The sequence below is a fragment of the Osmia bicornis genome, chromosome 1 (assembly GCF_907164935.1).
Source record: "Osmia bicornis bicornis chromosome 1, iOsmBic2.1, whole genome shotgun sequence".
In the NCBI taxonomy this organism is placed as follows: Eukaryota; Metazoa; Arthropoda; class Insecta; order Hymenoptera; family Megachilidae; genus Osmia; species Osmia bicornis.
In genome coordinates this window covers 12,428,873-12,445,229 of record NC_060216.1, presented here as the reverse complement: position 1 = coordinate 12,445,229, position 16,357 = coordinate 12,428,873, and the positions used below count along the sequence as shown (strand labels likewise).

The 16,357-nt window shown below is 35.2% G+C and overlaps 2 protein-coding genes across 8 annotated transcripts; both read left to right on the top strand.

Annotated features, from left to right (window-relative positions):
• Nucleotides 1-543: 543 nt before the first annotated feature.
• LOC114876394 lies at nucleotides 544-8,473 on the top strand (the record flags this gene model as incomplete). The annotated part of the gene is given in 5 exon segments (XM_046287592.1): nucleotides 544-633; nucleotides 4,725-5,070; nucleotides 6,260-6,375; nucleotides 6,378-6,601; nucleotides 8,392-8,473. Coding segments are annotated over 4 exon segments (762 nt in total), but the record flags the coding sequence as incomplete, so codon positions are not given.
• LOC114876395 (probable phospholipid-transporting ATPase IA) lies at nucleotides 6,996-16,357 on the top strand. Of its 7 annotated transcripts, XM_029187831.2 has the most exons (22): nucleotides 6,996-7,260; nucleotides 8,397-8,513; nucleotides 8,729-8,967; nucleotides 9,040-9,138; nucleotides 9,209-9,319; nucleotides 9,410-9,657; nucleotides 9,726-10,006; nucleotides 10,089-10,383; nucleotides 10,464-10,690; nucleotides 10,771-11,144; nucleotides 11,214-11,351; nucleotides 11,410-11,562; nucleotides 11,642-11,839; nucleotides 11,921-12,020; nucleotides 12,091-12,335; nucleotides 12,416-12,541; nucleotides 12,621-12,761; nucleotides 12,829-12,947; nucleotides 13,020-13,154; nucleotides 13,233-13,337; nucleotides 15,267-15,364; nucleotides 15,991-16,357. In XM_029187831.2, the coding sequence occupies exons 2-22, from the start codon at nucleotides 8,432-8,434 to the stop codon at nucleotides 16,134-16,136; spliced, it is 3,660 nt and encodes a 1,219-aa protein (XP_029043664.1). In that variant the 5' UTR covers nucleotides 6,996-7,260; nucleotides 8,397-8,431; the 3' UTR covers nucleotides 16,137-16,357. The 7 variants fall into 7 exon arrangements, with proteins under 7 accessions (XP_029043664.1, XP_029043665.1, XP_029043667.1 ...); XM_029187832.2 differs by having other exon boundaries at nucleotides 6,996-8,513; nucleotides 16,039-16,357; XM_029187834.2 differs by lacking the exon at nucleotides 15,267-15,364 and adding an exon at nucleotides 14,693-14,724 and having other exon boundaries at nucleotides 6,996-8,513; nucleotides 16,039-16,357.

Below are 16,357 nucleotides of genomic sequence, written 5' to 3'. Positions count from 1 at the left end.
AGATTACCAACCGTGCCGGATGATTTCTTCATTTCCTTTCTTTAGTGAATCTTTAGTGATTTGTCGAACACATCTTTCTCACTATAAACATCTAAAGAATGTTCATTCATATTTCTCAGATATAACATCTGTTACATAATACGTTTTTGCAATCTCTTATGCAAAATTTGTAGTCGAAGCAACGAGAGGATAATATTCGAGCCAAAAATAACTTTGAAATTTCAGTGCCTCCGGCTTTCCCTCTACCCGTATGTTTGTTCATAAACTGTTAGCATTAATGCATGCAATAACAGAGCAAATATTTCGTTCAAACTTTCGCTTAATAAACACGGATAATCAATATATTTATCTCTGGTAGAATTTAAATGATTAAAGTCGATGAATTTTTAAATGAAAATTTGCGACAGAATATTACGAACAGATCCGTCTCTAATTATACGTGCAGCTAATAATAATTGGTCGGAGGAGTAATTTAAATATGGTTAAGGAGACACTCAGAGAGTGAAATCATTCGATGGACTAATTTGTCAATGTCAATGGTAAGCAAGTCAGAGGCAAGTGGAACGCGCAAGTGATCCTAGGTGGTATTTTATATCAAGGGGAGAGAAAGAGGAGAGCCGACGCGTCTGTCAGGTAATAGTATACGCCGTCCCGTCGATATAGAAACCCGCGTCCAGGAACGGAGACAAAGAAGTTAGCACACGTGTACGGTTCGCGAGCGAAGGAACATCGGGATAGATGAAGAAGTCGACGCGTACTGTCTACTCTAAAACTAGAAACATTCCTCGACGAGCGAATCACGATTTAATTACCGTTTTATCTCCGTCGTAGCCGAGCAACAGAGCCGTCTCGAGCCGTGCTTACGATATCTGTGATCTTTCAAAGACGACTAGTGTTTCCTTGCTCCTTCTCGAAAGTGATAAGAGAACTTCGAACGGTATCGCGATGTGCATTTTAAAGGAGACAACATTAATTCCGTAAAAGGTGTATACAGTAGGTATCGCGTGAAGCTTATCGGTGTAAAATATGTAATATTCCCGCGGTTCCTCTTGAAGCCGATTCTTATCTGTTTCTATAAATGAAACTGTCATGGGATTCGATCGTGTCGAGAAGGAAGCTTTTCAAAATTGCTTGACATTTAAAAAGTGTACGAGTCATAGAAGAATTTATGGATTAAACTATTTTTAAATAACAATACGATGTTTAATACGATTTAAATAACGATATTTTCTTTAAAATATCAATTAGAAAAAATTCTAACGCAGATTTTCAATCACCTAAATGTATATAGAGCTATTTTGTTTTTTAGTTCGAAAGCAAATCCGTTTCGGTAAATTCCGGTGTTGGGCAAAAATTTAATCAAGAATTAATAATTAAATTTCTGCTTTAATCGATAATAGCAAATAATTACTAAATTCCTAATTTAATCGATAATCGCAACTAATGACTAAATTCGTACTTTAATCGTTAATTACGACGATCAGATTAATTAGCTTTTAATTATTAATTGCGATTTATGATTTACGATTAACTTCTGAAATTTTTTTTAATGAAATTAATATATAGTTAGTATTAATGCTGATGGATTAATGCCAATCTCTGATGAATTCTTGATGAAAATCTATGAAATTTATTGGACGGTGTACCAAATTCAAAGTACGGTTCTACCAGTTTACATCAGCGCAACATTCTGTACTGTTCCTCGATTATCTCATTCATTACTATCAATAAACTCTAAACGATGCTAATATGCATACGCGAAAAATGTCTACATAGGTATATCGCAACTTTAAATGCTCCTCGTTTTCCATTCGCAAAAATTTACCGCGGTTTGCGTGACGATTCGTTAAAAATCAATGAAAGTGTGTTTACTATTGACGTTACTGAATGGAAGCTTCTTGTCGTTGATCGATTCTACATATTAGTGTTTGGCATCAAAGTGCGTGTTTCATTGTATTTCATTCATACCCACGGGCGATATTTTCATAAATTCGATTTATTATCGCAATTCGTGGATACCTTATACCCGGTAATTTTATCGTGATGATTTGATTGATCGTCGTTCAGGGAAGAACCGAAGTCTCGCGTGGCAGAAATATCGTTGAGTGCAGACGTATTTTGCACACAGTGCTCGCTACGACGCGTTATTGACAAGGTGTTCGTTCCTGAGAACCTGTTGTGTTTCAAATGAAAAATTTCTTAGAATTTCAGTATTTTAAGTGATATCACGTGTTTTCGTAACTTTGATAATATTTTAATCGCCATTGTGTCATCACTAATTAAAAAGTGTAGTACTCGAAACGGAATTGTTCAATTGTACTTTTTCCTTTAATTCTGGAGTTGAAGTGGTTGTTAGATTTATTCTTTTATCTTCTTCAAAATATATAGTAAAATAATTCTCGAATATTTCGTTCTTGCCAGTAACAGATTCTCGCTCTACTTTTTAATTGTAACGGGTTTTTATTGACAACGGGAATTCCGTTATTGTTACACGATTCGTCTGACCAGAAATTCGTGTTCGCTACTGAATCCTGAATAGCTGTGGTCGAATCGTCATTGACTCGGATATTTCTGACAGGAATAATATACATATATTTTTCTGTGGAAATACAATTAGTGTTACTTGTTCCGTGGTGCCAACCAAGTGTGTTCGTTACGCAAGATAAGGAAATTTTAAATGCAGAAACGAAGTGCAATCGCGCGTATCTCGGTTAAAGTTAGGTAACGTGATAATAGATTCCAACGAAAGAGATCGTTAAACGGATCGAAGACGGCTACCAGAAATCCGCCTTGGCCTATTCGATTGAAAGTAGTGAGTAGCAATTTGGACTAGCGATCAAATCAGTAGCACCCACGTGACAGGATCTGTGTACGTATGGGACCATTTCTCTACGTTGTCATTTTCCCCAGGGGTTGGGTGCCTAGGGGAAGGGTGAGAACCCGGACATTGCGATTTTTTTCTCGGGAAGCCTGATTTGATTGCGGATCTACAGATTTTACAGATCTAGATCTAGATTACAAATTATTACCGGAAATATGATATTTGAACGGGAATAGAACTCGAAAGATAGTTAGCATCCGTGTCAAGGTAAATTTTACGCAAAGCTACAGACAATCATCTGTACTCGTCCAGTGACAGTTGATTTATTAACGTCCATTATTCGAGCAATTTTTTCGTTCCAATTTCTGTCTGTAAATAAACTTTCCTCTTATCGTGACACGATGCTCCGTTCGTTTCCATTAGTGCAGCTTTTCCCTGACAACTTTTTACAAAGTAAACTGTCCTTAAGTCACGTACACGTACGCATACGATTGGCGACGAGTTATCACGGTGTAACTGTTAATTGTCGCAAAGTGCTGATGTCGTAAATCGTTCACGCCCATAATATCAATATTGGCTTTTGGTTCAGTCCATCGAGTCGGCGTTTTTAAAACGTAATGGAATATGGGATTATATTTAAAAAAACTCTACTAATTCTTTATATTAGATATTTTATTTTGAAGACTTGAAAGAAATGCACGCAGGAAAACTGGCGCCCATTTTCATAAAAGAAAATAACGGGCCCCAGGCATTCAATGTGTTCATTACTCTAGGCCTGGTACGACTAGAGACTAGGGCCGGCCCTGAGATTTCGGGGCTCCGAGATCCTTCACATATATGACATAAAAAAAGTAGCTCAAATAAAATTTATAAAATTAACATTAAAGCTTGTTAAACCTTTAGGCTGCAGTCTGCCTAGGCCCAGGGCCGGCCCTGCTAGAGACCCATCGACTCTGGTGACAGAGCTAGGCCTTTTGTTTAATGGGCAGTGTCTCTCAACGTAGAGATTCATATTTGCACAAACCAAATACATAATATTATTCCAACAAAACGTACAAAGGGAATCTTCAAACGGCAGACGAAACCAGTTGTCGCGTGATTTTCGACCTTTTTTCGTATTCGATCTTTGCCTTTATAATTTATGATTCATCGCGTACAAAAGAGTCGTTAAATAAACCGTGACGCGTATAGGGAGCTTGAAATCGTTCGTAAACGTTTGCTCATCAAAATCTCGTGAAATATAGGTACGCATACGAACCGTGTATTCTTAACTTCGTCGTTACATCATCGTTTCTTTATGTTTCTTCGCGTTCTAGTAATAAACAGTTATATTTTACGGCACAATTTTAAACGCGTGCAAGAATCCAGCTCTCGAACACGGTTCGTGTCGCTTTGACTGTTTGCTCGTCTTATTATTACTGCACCGGCTGCAACACGCAACAGCTAATTAGCAGGGGCAAACTTGGAGTGGTTCAATTACGGAATCGGAATTTAGACGCCACTATTCTACTGTTCAATGAACAGTAAAACAGGAGGGAGGAAAATGTTAATGTAACTTTTAAAATGAATAATGTTCATCGTCGACGTAAAGTTTCAGAACTTTGTCCTCGTTACATTTTTCAAAAGTAATAATTTTACAAAGTTGTATCTTTCCAATGAGATTCGCGTCCAAAGTTTGTTAATGTTTAGTTAACTATGTTTGAATTGTAATTACATAAATGCAAAATCTAGTTTAGCCCGATGGTGAAGTGGGCACCTATGTATGTATAAAGTAACTTAAAGTAAACTGTAGTAAACTTTACTAGACGTAACAAAGGAATTTAATTTTAAATCATAAGTGGTTGTTTTTAAATACGTTCCACGATGTTGGTAACCTTAGATTAACAAATACCAATTGATTTAGGCCCCGCTGCATTCAATGCAACCGACTGCCAGGGGGAGCCCCCGGGTTCCCAGTCCTGGCTCGTTGCGTCCATTTACACCTCCGGACCTCTCCTCTATACCTCATATGGACGGTACACCACCTCAGAACAGTGGTGTTCGTAACAGTTTCTCACCTGCGTCCGGTCGAGCCAACAATGGATCTCAAGAGCAAACAGGACCCTATATCATCGGTAGTCCAATCGACCTCGGGGATATCGATAACGTCGACAATATCGGCCTACGAATAGATCCTCTGTCCAGTGGACGTCGGACTCGCGAACATATCGAGCTACAGGAAGCTGGGGCAACCGAGACGAATTCCGAAGGTAAGATTATATGCATATTATACTAGTAGAGGAGAAGGTACGAATATGAAATACTCATTTTATTTTTAAATTTAGGGAATTTCTTGCGAAATCAGCTGTATAAATATGAATATTATAGACTTTATAAAACTTTTTCCTTTTACTTTTTCTAATTGATATTCAAATTTGGGTTAATAGAAATTCGGCTAGTAATATGAGACGGTGTTAATTTGAAAAAAAATAAAGTTATCAAACGTAATAAGACAACCAATTAAGAGAAACGTTTATTTTATTTTGCCCATCCACAATTCGCCTTTACAATCTTTAGAAAATCTTTTATTGTAATATATGTACATTTTATATGTTTATATGTTGATTTTATCGATTAGTAATAAGACTGTCTCATATTGCTACGAATCAAGTATCTCATATTTATACCAACTTGTCAATTCACTATCTATTATTATTTATCATAATTCAAAAACAAATATTTTAAATATCTTTTGATTACAGCTAAAAGTTACAATAGTTGTTATGAGCGAGTATTTTACTCGTTGTAATACTTGATATACAATCATTGTTAAAAGTGTCAATACCGCGTGCCGGTTAAAACCTTGGTACACACATTTCTACCGTATCTCATATTCGTACCTTCTCTACACTTTTATCATCATAATTCCATGAAACTTCCTCTTATCAGAAATGTTCTATGTCCCTATCGATTCGACTAATGAAGCTTCTACTGTCCACTGAATGTAAAATAAATATGCTAAATTGGAAACGGTATTTTACGATTGTTAAGTGTCCATAGTTCAGTGAAACATTGAAGATTGTTTCTATAGGATACGGCGGGCAATCGTAAAGATACAACGTTGTCATAAAAATATACGCGAAAACGATATGCATCGATAAAGTTTATAGCCGCGGTTGTATACCGATGACGGCGAAGGTCAAGCACGTAACTTTCCACGACGCTCGAATATGTGGGAATTCATCGAAATGCGTAAGGTATTAATTTAAAAGCATTCCTTCGATATTGTTGATACCGGAAGAATACGATTGATCGATTTAAAGTGTATCTCCATGTTGATGGAAAGAAGTAGTTTATAACATGTCGAAACGAGGTACAATTTGATTTGATTTTTCCTTGCGCCCCGCGAATGCATCGTTATGCTTTCATCAAAGTGGCATGAGCGGATTTTCCAATAAGGTTTAATATCATTCGTGCGGAGCTACCGTCATCCCCTTTCAGCCCACCCCCGGCCGGAATTGTCCTTGGCCCAGAGTCTACGAGCAACGAGGTTGTTTATTGATGCAACCTTACCGTACACGTCCCCGTATTAACGACAAATGCTGGTGGAGTACAGCACGGTGCTGACGCCAACTTGTTGCCGGTGGCGAGCGCATGCGTTTTCGGAGTAACACGTGCGCAGGGCTGTCGCATTTCTTGGACAACCCCCGTTGAGACAGTGTTGTACCGAATCATTTGGGAACCCGTGTTCAGTGAAGATATTCAATTTTCAACCCCCGGACAGTAGACCATCATCCGGAAGTTAATATTTTAATCATCTTTATATTTAATTTATCCCCTTAATTTTCAATTAAAATATCAAAAGTCATTTTGAATTACAATTTTGGTTGATCCGTTGTTATATATGTATATTTCTAATTTGGTCTGGCGCATAATTTCAGCTCCGCAGTTAAACGTATTTATTTGTTGGTTATATTCGTTTAATGTGTTTAATCGTTGGACTGCATTTATATTAATAATTTCTATGATTTTCTGTACAGTTGTAACATAAATTGCTTTCTCTTTTTGCATTTATTGAACGAACGAATAAAAATTAAATGATAAAGATTATTTGTAGAGTATTGACGCTATATACCTCGGTAAAGAAGTAGTTGATGGCTAGTGCCACCTACGTACTAAAGTCAGTCTGGTGAGGAAATTTGTAAGCGTAATGTGGTCATGGATATTTTCGATTGACAAATTTCTATGAAAGAACCTTAGTTTCGGTTAATATCATTTTTCTATGGATTGATTCGGTGTATCGTACACGTACTCACGTATTGTGCTGGGTATGGTAGGGGTGTGGCGTCAGGCGCGAGTCTTCTTTCGGCACTATGACGCAGATAGGTAGTTTGTTTAACCGATCGTTATCTCGTGCAGAAAAGTGTCCTGTTAGTGTACGTTAACTACCAAACAAACGCGTACGTTTCCACCAAATGTTAGCCGTGTATATTAATATCTTCTTACGACGAGTTAAAATTTCTCGAGGACATTTAAAAAACATCAGACAGTGAATTCATTTTGATCACTGTTATTTAATCGATAGCGAAAGAAATATATTAGTTTAAATGTCAATTTGACGCTGACTGTTGCTTCACGATTTTCATTGATTCTATTTGTATTTAATTTTATAATTTCCTTATACAGGCTATCTTTTCACCTCGGTTTTCGGTTCACGTTTTTATCTACTTGTCATACAACTGATTTATTAACGGTGACGTACCAATGGATAATATATTACCGGAAGTAATTATTAAATGATTGGTGCCGAGAAACTGTGGGTGTACGAGTTCAAATATTTTGTATACACGCATATCGCGAGATGATACATGTACAGTATCAAAGAATCACTATCTAACACCTATGTTCAAAGTTTGATGTTACACAATGTTTGTTTCCCGTAATTTAATTTAAAGCGTTAGATAGGATTGGTAACAGCATGAGTAACTGCGTTGGTATATGCGTGAACGCGATAATATTGATATTGGGAGTATACGTATAAAAAGATAATATATGTACATATAATGTACTTTCATATATTTAATGTTAATTATAACGTTGATGCTGACTTAATAAGATTCGAAAAATTCACGCTTAAAGATACGAGTGTTTGATATTTAAAATTTGAAATTTCATTTTTAGAATTTTTTTTTTCTGGGATATCGTAATGAACGTAAATGCAATTGATTTAAGAAACGTTAAGAATGTTATTGACATTTAATACAGTCTCTATTGGCCAGTATAATCTCTATTGACCGCGATAAGAACTTTTTATAGAATTCCTCTTTAGATATGCGGCTATAACCTCCAAGATAGTACAAACTACGTCAACTCTTTCTTGAATAACATAGTACCGCGATCAAATTCCTCTTTGTTGTTAGATCGGCTCCACGTAGGGTCGTATAATTTCAAGTAATACATACATTATTTCAAATAAAATAGAATTCCCAATTGTATAACCTTGAATTATTTACGTTATTGATTTGTCATTCAATCCATGCGTAATGATATGTTGTCTTATCGCGGGTTACATTTAAATCGTATTGTCGAAGGGAAGTGATGTGAAAGACATTTCATCTGGCTAACAACAACATGGATGTAGCGTGTACGAAGGTGATACAATGGTTCAACGAACTCAGAGCTCGTTTTCATCTTTATTTGTACGCTCAAAATTGTAAGTGAACGTATTAAAAAATCGTAAAGATGATTAAAGAGCCACGTATCTATTATTGTAATCAGATAAGAATATTTTCCTATTTCTTCACTATAAATCATATAAGAAGTTATATGGAATTACTCGTTAGATTATAAAAAAATAATTTTTATTATATAACTTATAATTTTAAACAAAGAATAATATGAAAATAATGTGTATTTTTTTTATCACAGTGGGCCCCATAAGAGCGGAAAATGGTGGATCTCAAGGTGACGCTCGGCGGTCTTCGCATCAACACGACAGTAGCGAAGAGAGGGTGGTTTTTATCAATGCTCCTCATCAGCCCGCGAAATATAGAAACAATCACATTACTACCGCAAAGTATTCGCTTCTTTCGTTTATACCTATGTTCCTTTTTGAACAATTTCGTCGATACAGTAATTGCTTCTTCCTATTCATCGCCCTTATGCAGGTATTTGTGAAATTTAAATAATATGTTCTTATTAAAATTTTTTGAATATTAATTTTTCACTTTTGATCTTAGCAAATACCGGATGTATCGCCAACAGGTCGATACACAACTTTAGTTCCATTAATTTTTATTCTTAGTGTGTCTGCATTGAAAGAAATAGTTGAAGATATTGTAAGTATTTTTTAACTGTAAATCATTGATTTTTATTTCATACATTTTATTTGAACGATACTTGTTACAGAAAAGGCACAGGGCAGATGATGAAATAAATATGCGCGAAGTGGAGGTCTTGAGAGATGGGCATTGGCAGTGGATTCAGTGGCGGCATGTTGCTGTTGGCGATGTAGTTAAGGTTGCACCTTATTTTCTTCAAGATCATCAATGCGGTAATTACTGGCGATTAATTCATTCCTGCTAGAATCCTTTTCTTTAATATGCACAGGTCCGTAACAACAATTTCTTCCCTGCTGACTTGATCTTATTGTCATCATCGGAGCCGCAGGGTATGTCTTTCATAGAGACTGCCAATTTGGATGGTGAAACGAATTTGAAAATACGACAAGCCCATCCTGACACTGCCAGTCTCTTGGATACTGCAGAATTAATGACCTTTCGTGCAAATATTCAATGCGAGCCACCAAACAGACATCTGTATGAATTCCATGGAGTATTAAGGGAAACTAATAAACAGTATGATCATTTTTTGGAAAGATTTCGATTTAAAGGTGTGAAATTCATTCAAACAATACGGCTTTCAGAAGTGTAGCTTTGGGACCTGATCAAGTATTGCTCCGTGGTGCAATGCTGAGGAATACACGTTGGGTGTTTGGTGTAGTAATCTATACAGGGCATGATACAAAACTTATGCAGAACAATACTACAACTGCACCTCTCAAAAGGTCTACGTTGGACCGACTGACCAATACACAAATACTCATGTTGTTCTTCATACTTCTTTTATTGTGCCTTCTGTCTGCAATATTCAATGTTGTATGGATGAAAGCTAATAATAATGGATTATGGTATTTAGGTTTACAAGGTAAACGATTAATTTTTTTCCCTTATCGTTTTCACAGATAACAATTGAACAACTGAATAATTATTTATTTATTTTATTTCAGAGGAAATGACTAAAAATTTTGCTTTTAATCTTCTAACATTTATGATTTTATTTAATAATTTGATCCCTATTTCGTTGCAAGTTACATTGGAAGTCGTAAGATTTGTTCAAGCTACATTTATTAATATGGATATTGAAATGTACCATGCAGAAACAGATACCCCCGCAATGGCTCGTACAAGTAATCTTAACGAAGAACTTGGTATGGTTAATTATGTATTTACCGATAAAACCGGAACCCTTACGAAAAATGTAATGGAATTTAAAAGATGTTCAATTGGTGGCAAGATGTATGAGTAAGTTTGTTAAATTATTTAATTTTATTTTTTTTTACATTTATTCTCATTAATTTTTATTAAAAAGCAATGTTTTACAGATTGCCAGAGCCTGTAAATGATACCGAAGGTGGTAGTAGCATTAATAGCGAACTAATTAGAGATATTGTAGATGGAAGAGCAGTAGAAAATTCTTCTCGTCCTGTTGATAAGAAAGCTGCGCACCATGCAAAAATAGTGGACGAGTTCATGATTATGCTCTCAGTATGTCATACAGTTATTCCCGAAAAGATAGATGATACTATCATTTATCATGCTGCATCTCCGGGTAATTTATTTACATACAATTATCTAAAATAAAATACTATTCATGGTATGAATTCTTTTATTGTTTTATTCTTTTAATAGATGAAAGAGCATTAGTAGATGGAGCACGAAAATTTGATTATGTGTTTGATACTAGAACGCCTGCTTATGTGGAAATAATAGCTTTGGGTAAAAGACTTCGGTACGAAATATTAAATGTTATAGAATTCACGTCGACTAGAAAAAGAATGTCAGTAATTGTTAAAACACCAGAAGGAAAAGTCAAACTTTTTTGTAAAGGAGCAGATTCTGTTATTTACGAAAGATTATCTCCATCTTCTGTAGAAGATACTGATCCTGAACAGGGTATAAGCAATTTCCGTGATGTAACCTTGGAACATTTGGAAGCGTTTGCAACAGATGGTTTAAGAACACTTTGTTTTGCTGTTGCAGATATACCCGACACTGTTTATCAGGTACATATCACTTATTCATATTTCATTACATTTCATTTCGTACTTAATCAAGCTTTCCTTTCATAATAGTGGTGGCAAGAAACTTATCACAATGCAACAGTTAGTTTAGCGAATCGTGATACTCTGATCGAAAATGCTGCGAATCTTATCGAAACAAAATTGAGATTATTAGGGGCAACTGCTATCGAAGATCAGTTACAAGATCAAGTGAGTAAAATTATATATTTATATTCGTGTTTATAATTTAACATTTATAATTATTTAGGTACCAGAAACGATACAGTCTCTTCTTCAAGCTGATATTAATGTATGGGTATTAACTGGTGATAAGCAGGAAACTGCTATTAACATTGGTTATTCGTGTAGATTGATCACACATGGAATGCCGTTGTATATTATTAATGAATCATCCTTAGATGTAAGGAGAATGAACACTATTACTTCTTTGTTCATATAAATTTACACTGAAGATTCTTAAAATAATATTGTATTTACAGAAAACTAGAGAGGTGATAATACAACGTTGTCTAGATTTTGGTATTGATTTAAAATGTCAAAACGATGTAGCTCTTATCATAGATGGAAATACATTGGACTTTGCATTATCCTGTGATATTAGAATGGACTTTCTGGATTTATGCTCGTCTTGTAAAGTTGTTATTTGTTGTAGAGTTTCACCAATGCAAAAAGCTGAGGTTACTTTCACATAATTATAAATCTTTATGCGTTACCTTAATGAAAGAATAGAGGAATAATTTTGTAACATAATTTTCCAGGTGGTTGATTTAATTACGAGTAATAAAAAAGCTGTAACACTTGCAATTGGAGATGGTGCAAATGATGTAGCCATGATTCAAAAAGCTCACATTGGTGTTGGTAAGTTTATTAATTTCTTAATTGCGGGGAAGAAGAATGTACGATATCAACCTGTGTTCCTTGTGTTTAGGAATTTCAGGCGTCGAAGGTCTTCAAGCAGCTTGTGCTTCAGACTATTCCATAGCGCAATTTCGTTTTCTGAAACGCTTATTATTTGTTCACGGCTCTTGGAATTATAGTAGAATGTGTAAATTGATATTATACTCGTTTTACAAAAATATTTGTCTCTATATTATTGAATTGTGGTTTGCTATTTCCTCCGGCTGGTCCGGACAAATCCTTTTCGAACGATGGTCTATCGGTCTTTATAATGTTGTAAGTTATTCAGCTACTATGTTTTATTAAAGTAAAAAATTCTTTATATCAAAAATTATAATTTACTGTATTTATATTAGGTATTTACAGCAGCACCTCCATTAGCGATGGGACTTTTTGATAAAGTATGTTCTGCAGAAACTCATTTAGCTCATCCAGCATTGTATGCCACAAAAAATACTGGAGAGTCATCCTTCAATATTAAGGTGATTTTAATAATATTTACTTTCTTAATATTGCCCAGTTATATTTCACATTGTATTTTACACGAAATCGTTTATGCAGGTGTTTTGGATTTGGATTGCAAATGCTTTAGTACATTCATCTCTTCTCTATTGGTTGTCGTTAATGGTTCTAAAGGAGGACGTGATATGGTCACACGGTAGAGATAGTGGTTATATAATTCTAGGAAATTTTGTGTATACTGTACGTTCTAATTATACATTTAATATATTTTTATTAGAAAAATAATTATATCTGAATTTGTTGATAGTATGTTGTAGTGACTGTATGCGGAAAGGCAGGTTTAGTAACCAATTCCTGGACGTGGGTTACTTATGTAGCAACATGGGGATCTATTGTGCTTTGGTTTTTATTTATTTGTATTTATAGGTAAATTTTATAACATCTTTGTAATTTTACTTACTTTAAAAGAATCAATGATACAATTTTCATAAATTTCAGCAATTTCTGGCCTGTTTTAAATGTGGGAGCTGTAATGTTAGGTAATGATAGGATGCTGTTTTCGACACCCGTATTTTGGCTGGGTTTGGTACTTATACCATCAGCAGTACTACTCTTGGATGTTACAGTTAAGGCGTAAGTACATATCTATATCAATATTAATAGATGTTCCTAAATACTAAGTGAATATATGTGAAAAATTCTTTATTACAGAGTGAAGAATACAGTGTGGAAATCTGTAACTGCGGCAGCTAGGGAAAATGAAATTAGAAAGTCTGATCCTGGGGACATATTTAACAGCCACGATTATAGAAGCTCGTAAGTATTACTTGTATTGAATATTAGTATATAAAAAGTTTAATTTAGCGGTTCAGTACGCGTGATTATTAATAAAAATGAATGTTTTTAGTAACTTACATTGGATGAGTTACTAATAACGTTTCTCACGTGTTGTTACAAGTTTTCCTACGTCAAGATATACGATGGTGTACACATTGCATGAAATATTAGTAGATTAATCTGGGAATAAAATTCATTTTTTAATGTTTAATATGCATGGCTTAGCGGGTGTAATATTATAAAAAAGAACTTAATCAAGTAAAGTTTTATAAGCATTTATTTATCAACATACGGTAATTGATTTTCATAGTTTTCAAAATTTAACATCAATTAACCAATCATTTAGGTGCATGCATGCCTTGGTGAAAGTGATATTTAACCTGCTTTCGTCGTAGTTGATTTTTTTTCAGAAAGCAATCAATTTTTATTTTTAACAAAAATGATACGTTTAATGTTTAAAAAAATTTCGCCTAAGTGGACATATAAAAATTGTAAACAGGAGGTCGAGACCATGTTCGAGGAGGCGATGGTTTATTTGGTGTCGGACCTCGGTCTGGTCGCCAAGAAGGCGAAATAAATTCAGAATCTTCCCACTAGCGTTCGCGGCGCGTGATTTATGGTTCACTCATCATACAGAATACGTTTCGTCTACACCATTCCATGTTCCATATTCCTAAAAACTTTCAAGAAACTCCTGTCCAATGTGGAATCCGTAAGCATTCCAAAATCTTACATTCTCTTTATCCCTTTTGAATATACCTTTTAGTCTTCAAAGTTGTACCTGTTAACTATTTTTGTATCGAGTATATGTACCAGAGACATACGTTATTTTCTACATATGTAGTACAAAGTCTATTATACATTTGTATATAAACGAGATAAATGTTTTCTTCTCTTCCCACCTAGTAGCATTTCCCACCAGATGTAGCATTGGTTTAGAAGTTTAAGTAGCAATTTAAGTAACATCATTTGTATCAGTATAATTAGCTCTCATTATCATCAATTATCACATTCCTTATTCTGTTTAATCTATTTAGAATTTTTTGCAGTAAACGGTGGATGTGTAGTGGAAAGAAGATCAAAGCTTCATTAACAGTACCATGCATATTTACACATAAAAATTTCCTTTTGTATTATTCTAATTTTATCGTTGCACATTGAGTACAAGTAGATCTGCTTGGAATAAGACGTAATCAGGAACATTGTAACTAACGATAGAACACGTATCTATTCAGAGTGAATTAATTCTCTTGTTGATTACACACATGTCCAGTATCAAGTGCTGTTTGTTAATGCGGTTTTCTGGTATGTTTTATTCGCGGTATCCCGTGAAGGCCTGTGCATGCCATCGCCAACCTTGCGAGGTGTAAGTACCCCCAGTAGTTTGTAAATCATTGCGCTCCTGTTAATTCTACACTTTCAGATGAAAGCACTGCTAATTAATCAAATCGCATGATCGTTCGACTTTTCGCTTGCAACAGCACCGCGGTATGAGTAACCACTGTCACTATATTTTTATTGCTCACGAATATCTCAAATGCAATATAAATAGTCTTTCTGTATCAAGATACATGAATTAAACTTCCTGTGTTGGAAAGAATTTTAAGATGAGATTTGTCTGAAAAATTATCTCAGAATTTCTGGTTTGATTAATTTTTATTAGAAGATTTGAAAAGATCTATAGACAGTCTTAATAAAAGGCATCACGAGTCAGAAAGATTTGCACCATCCGATTAACGCACCGCATGTTATCACGATAGCCAAGTAACCATCAGGTAAATTTTCGATCATCGATGAAAATGTCAAGGAAAAATTGAATTAGATAAGCGTAATACGCGTAAGGATGAGGACGACCGCTAGCCAGACGAGTATTCCTAAATCAATTTTTTTGATTGCACGGCTTTACAGATTAACGGAGACGGCTCGGCTACTGAAAAACGTTAAAAGTGTTTTCACCAGGCGATCGAACGCCGCCTCCAGAGTTAATGTCGAGGTGGAGCTATCACGTAAGTTGTTTTATTTTGTAGTATAACGACGGGCAGGAATTGAGAAAAAAAGACTAATATGGAATGATTCAAATCGACTAACTTTTATACAGTTTCTTTGTCTAATTAAGCTCCGTCGTTTGGTATCTTTTATTTCTTACAAAAGAGCACACGCTTTAAATAATTCTTCACGATATTTGCACTCGCACTATTTTTCTAGTGTACGCTTTAACAATGCATAAGTATCGAGCAAAGTAAGCTTCTTTAACGTTACATTTAAATCAATCAAATTTTCGCGCGTAAACGGTTATACGTAAGTGGTGGGGAGTCATGGACCAATGGGGAGGGCTGGAACCCGAAATTACGTAATTTTCTCCGAGGAAGCTCACCATGCTCGATTCTGTACACACGCTTGTTACTACTATTAGACTATAAGTTACACAATAATTGTGGGTTTTTTTCAACTCTTTGCACACAAGTGATGTTTGTAAAATTACGCGTGCAAAGGATTAATTTTTCTCTCAAAACGTGTAAGAACTCTAACATTAACTAAAATAGTAGAAACGTAGTTTAGAGTCTGATAGAAAGTTCTAACATCTAACATTGTAGGTAGTGCATGCTGATGTGTTGTAATGTTGTAACAACAGAGACTAATAGGTTGCGCTCTTTATTATTGCGCATGCTGCGGGATGCAGATGGATTTGCATTCTCTCAAGAGGAAGGAGGTTCGGTGACCCAGACGGATGTGATCAGAGCTTACGATACAAATCTTCCGAAACCTGGCGGCATGTAATCTTAATGTAACTACAAAGATGTACATTATAAAATAGGTATAAATTTTACTCAAGCGAATACAAAAAGAAAATAGGTATTTGGAACATTTGACTTTGAACAAATGCCCTACGCAACGCCTATCTACGTTTCAACGACTGATTCGATATATCGATGGTTCTCCATCGAAAGAAAAAAAAAAAAAAACTCCGTTAAAGGGAAAGAAACGTACGGTTTCGCGAT

Bases quoted from the DNA above. Each gene is read 5' to 3' on its own strand.
- LOC114876395 (XM_029187831.2), top strand. From the start codon at position 8,432: ATGGATGTAGCGTGTACGAAGGTGATACAATGGTTCAACGAACTCAGA. The intron at 11,563-11,641 runs GTAAGGAGAATG...TTGTATTTACAG, and splicing joins TTAATGAATCATCCTTAGAT to AAAACTAGAGAGGTGATAAT. The intron at 11,840-11,920 runs GTTACTTTCACA...ATAATTTTCCAG, and splicing joins CACCAATGCAAAAAGCTGAG to GTGGTTGATTTAATTACGAG.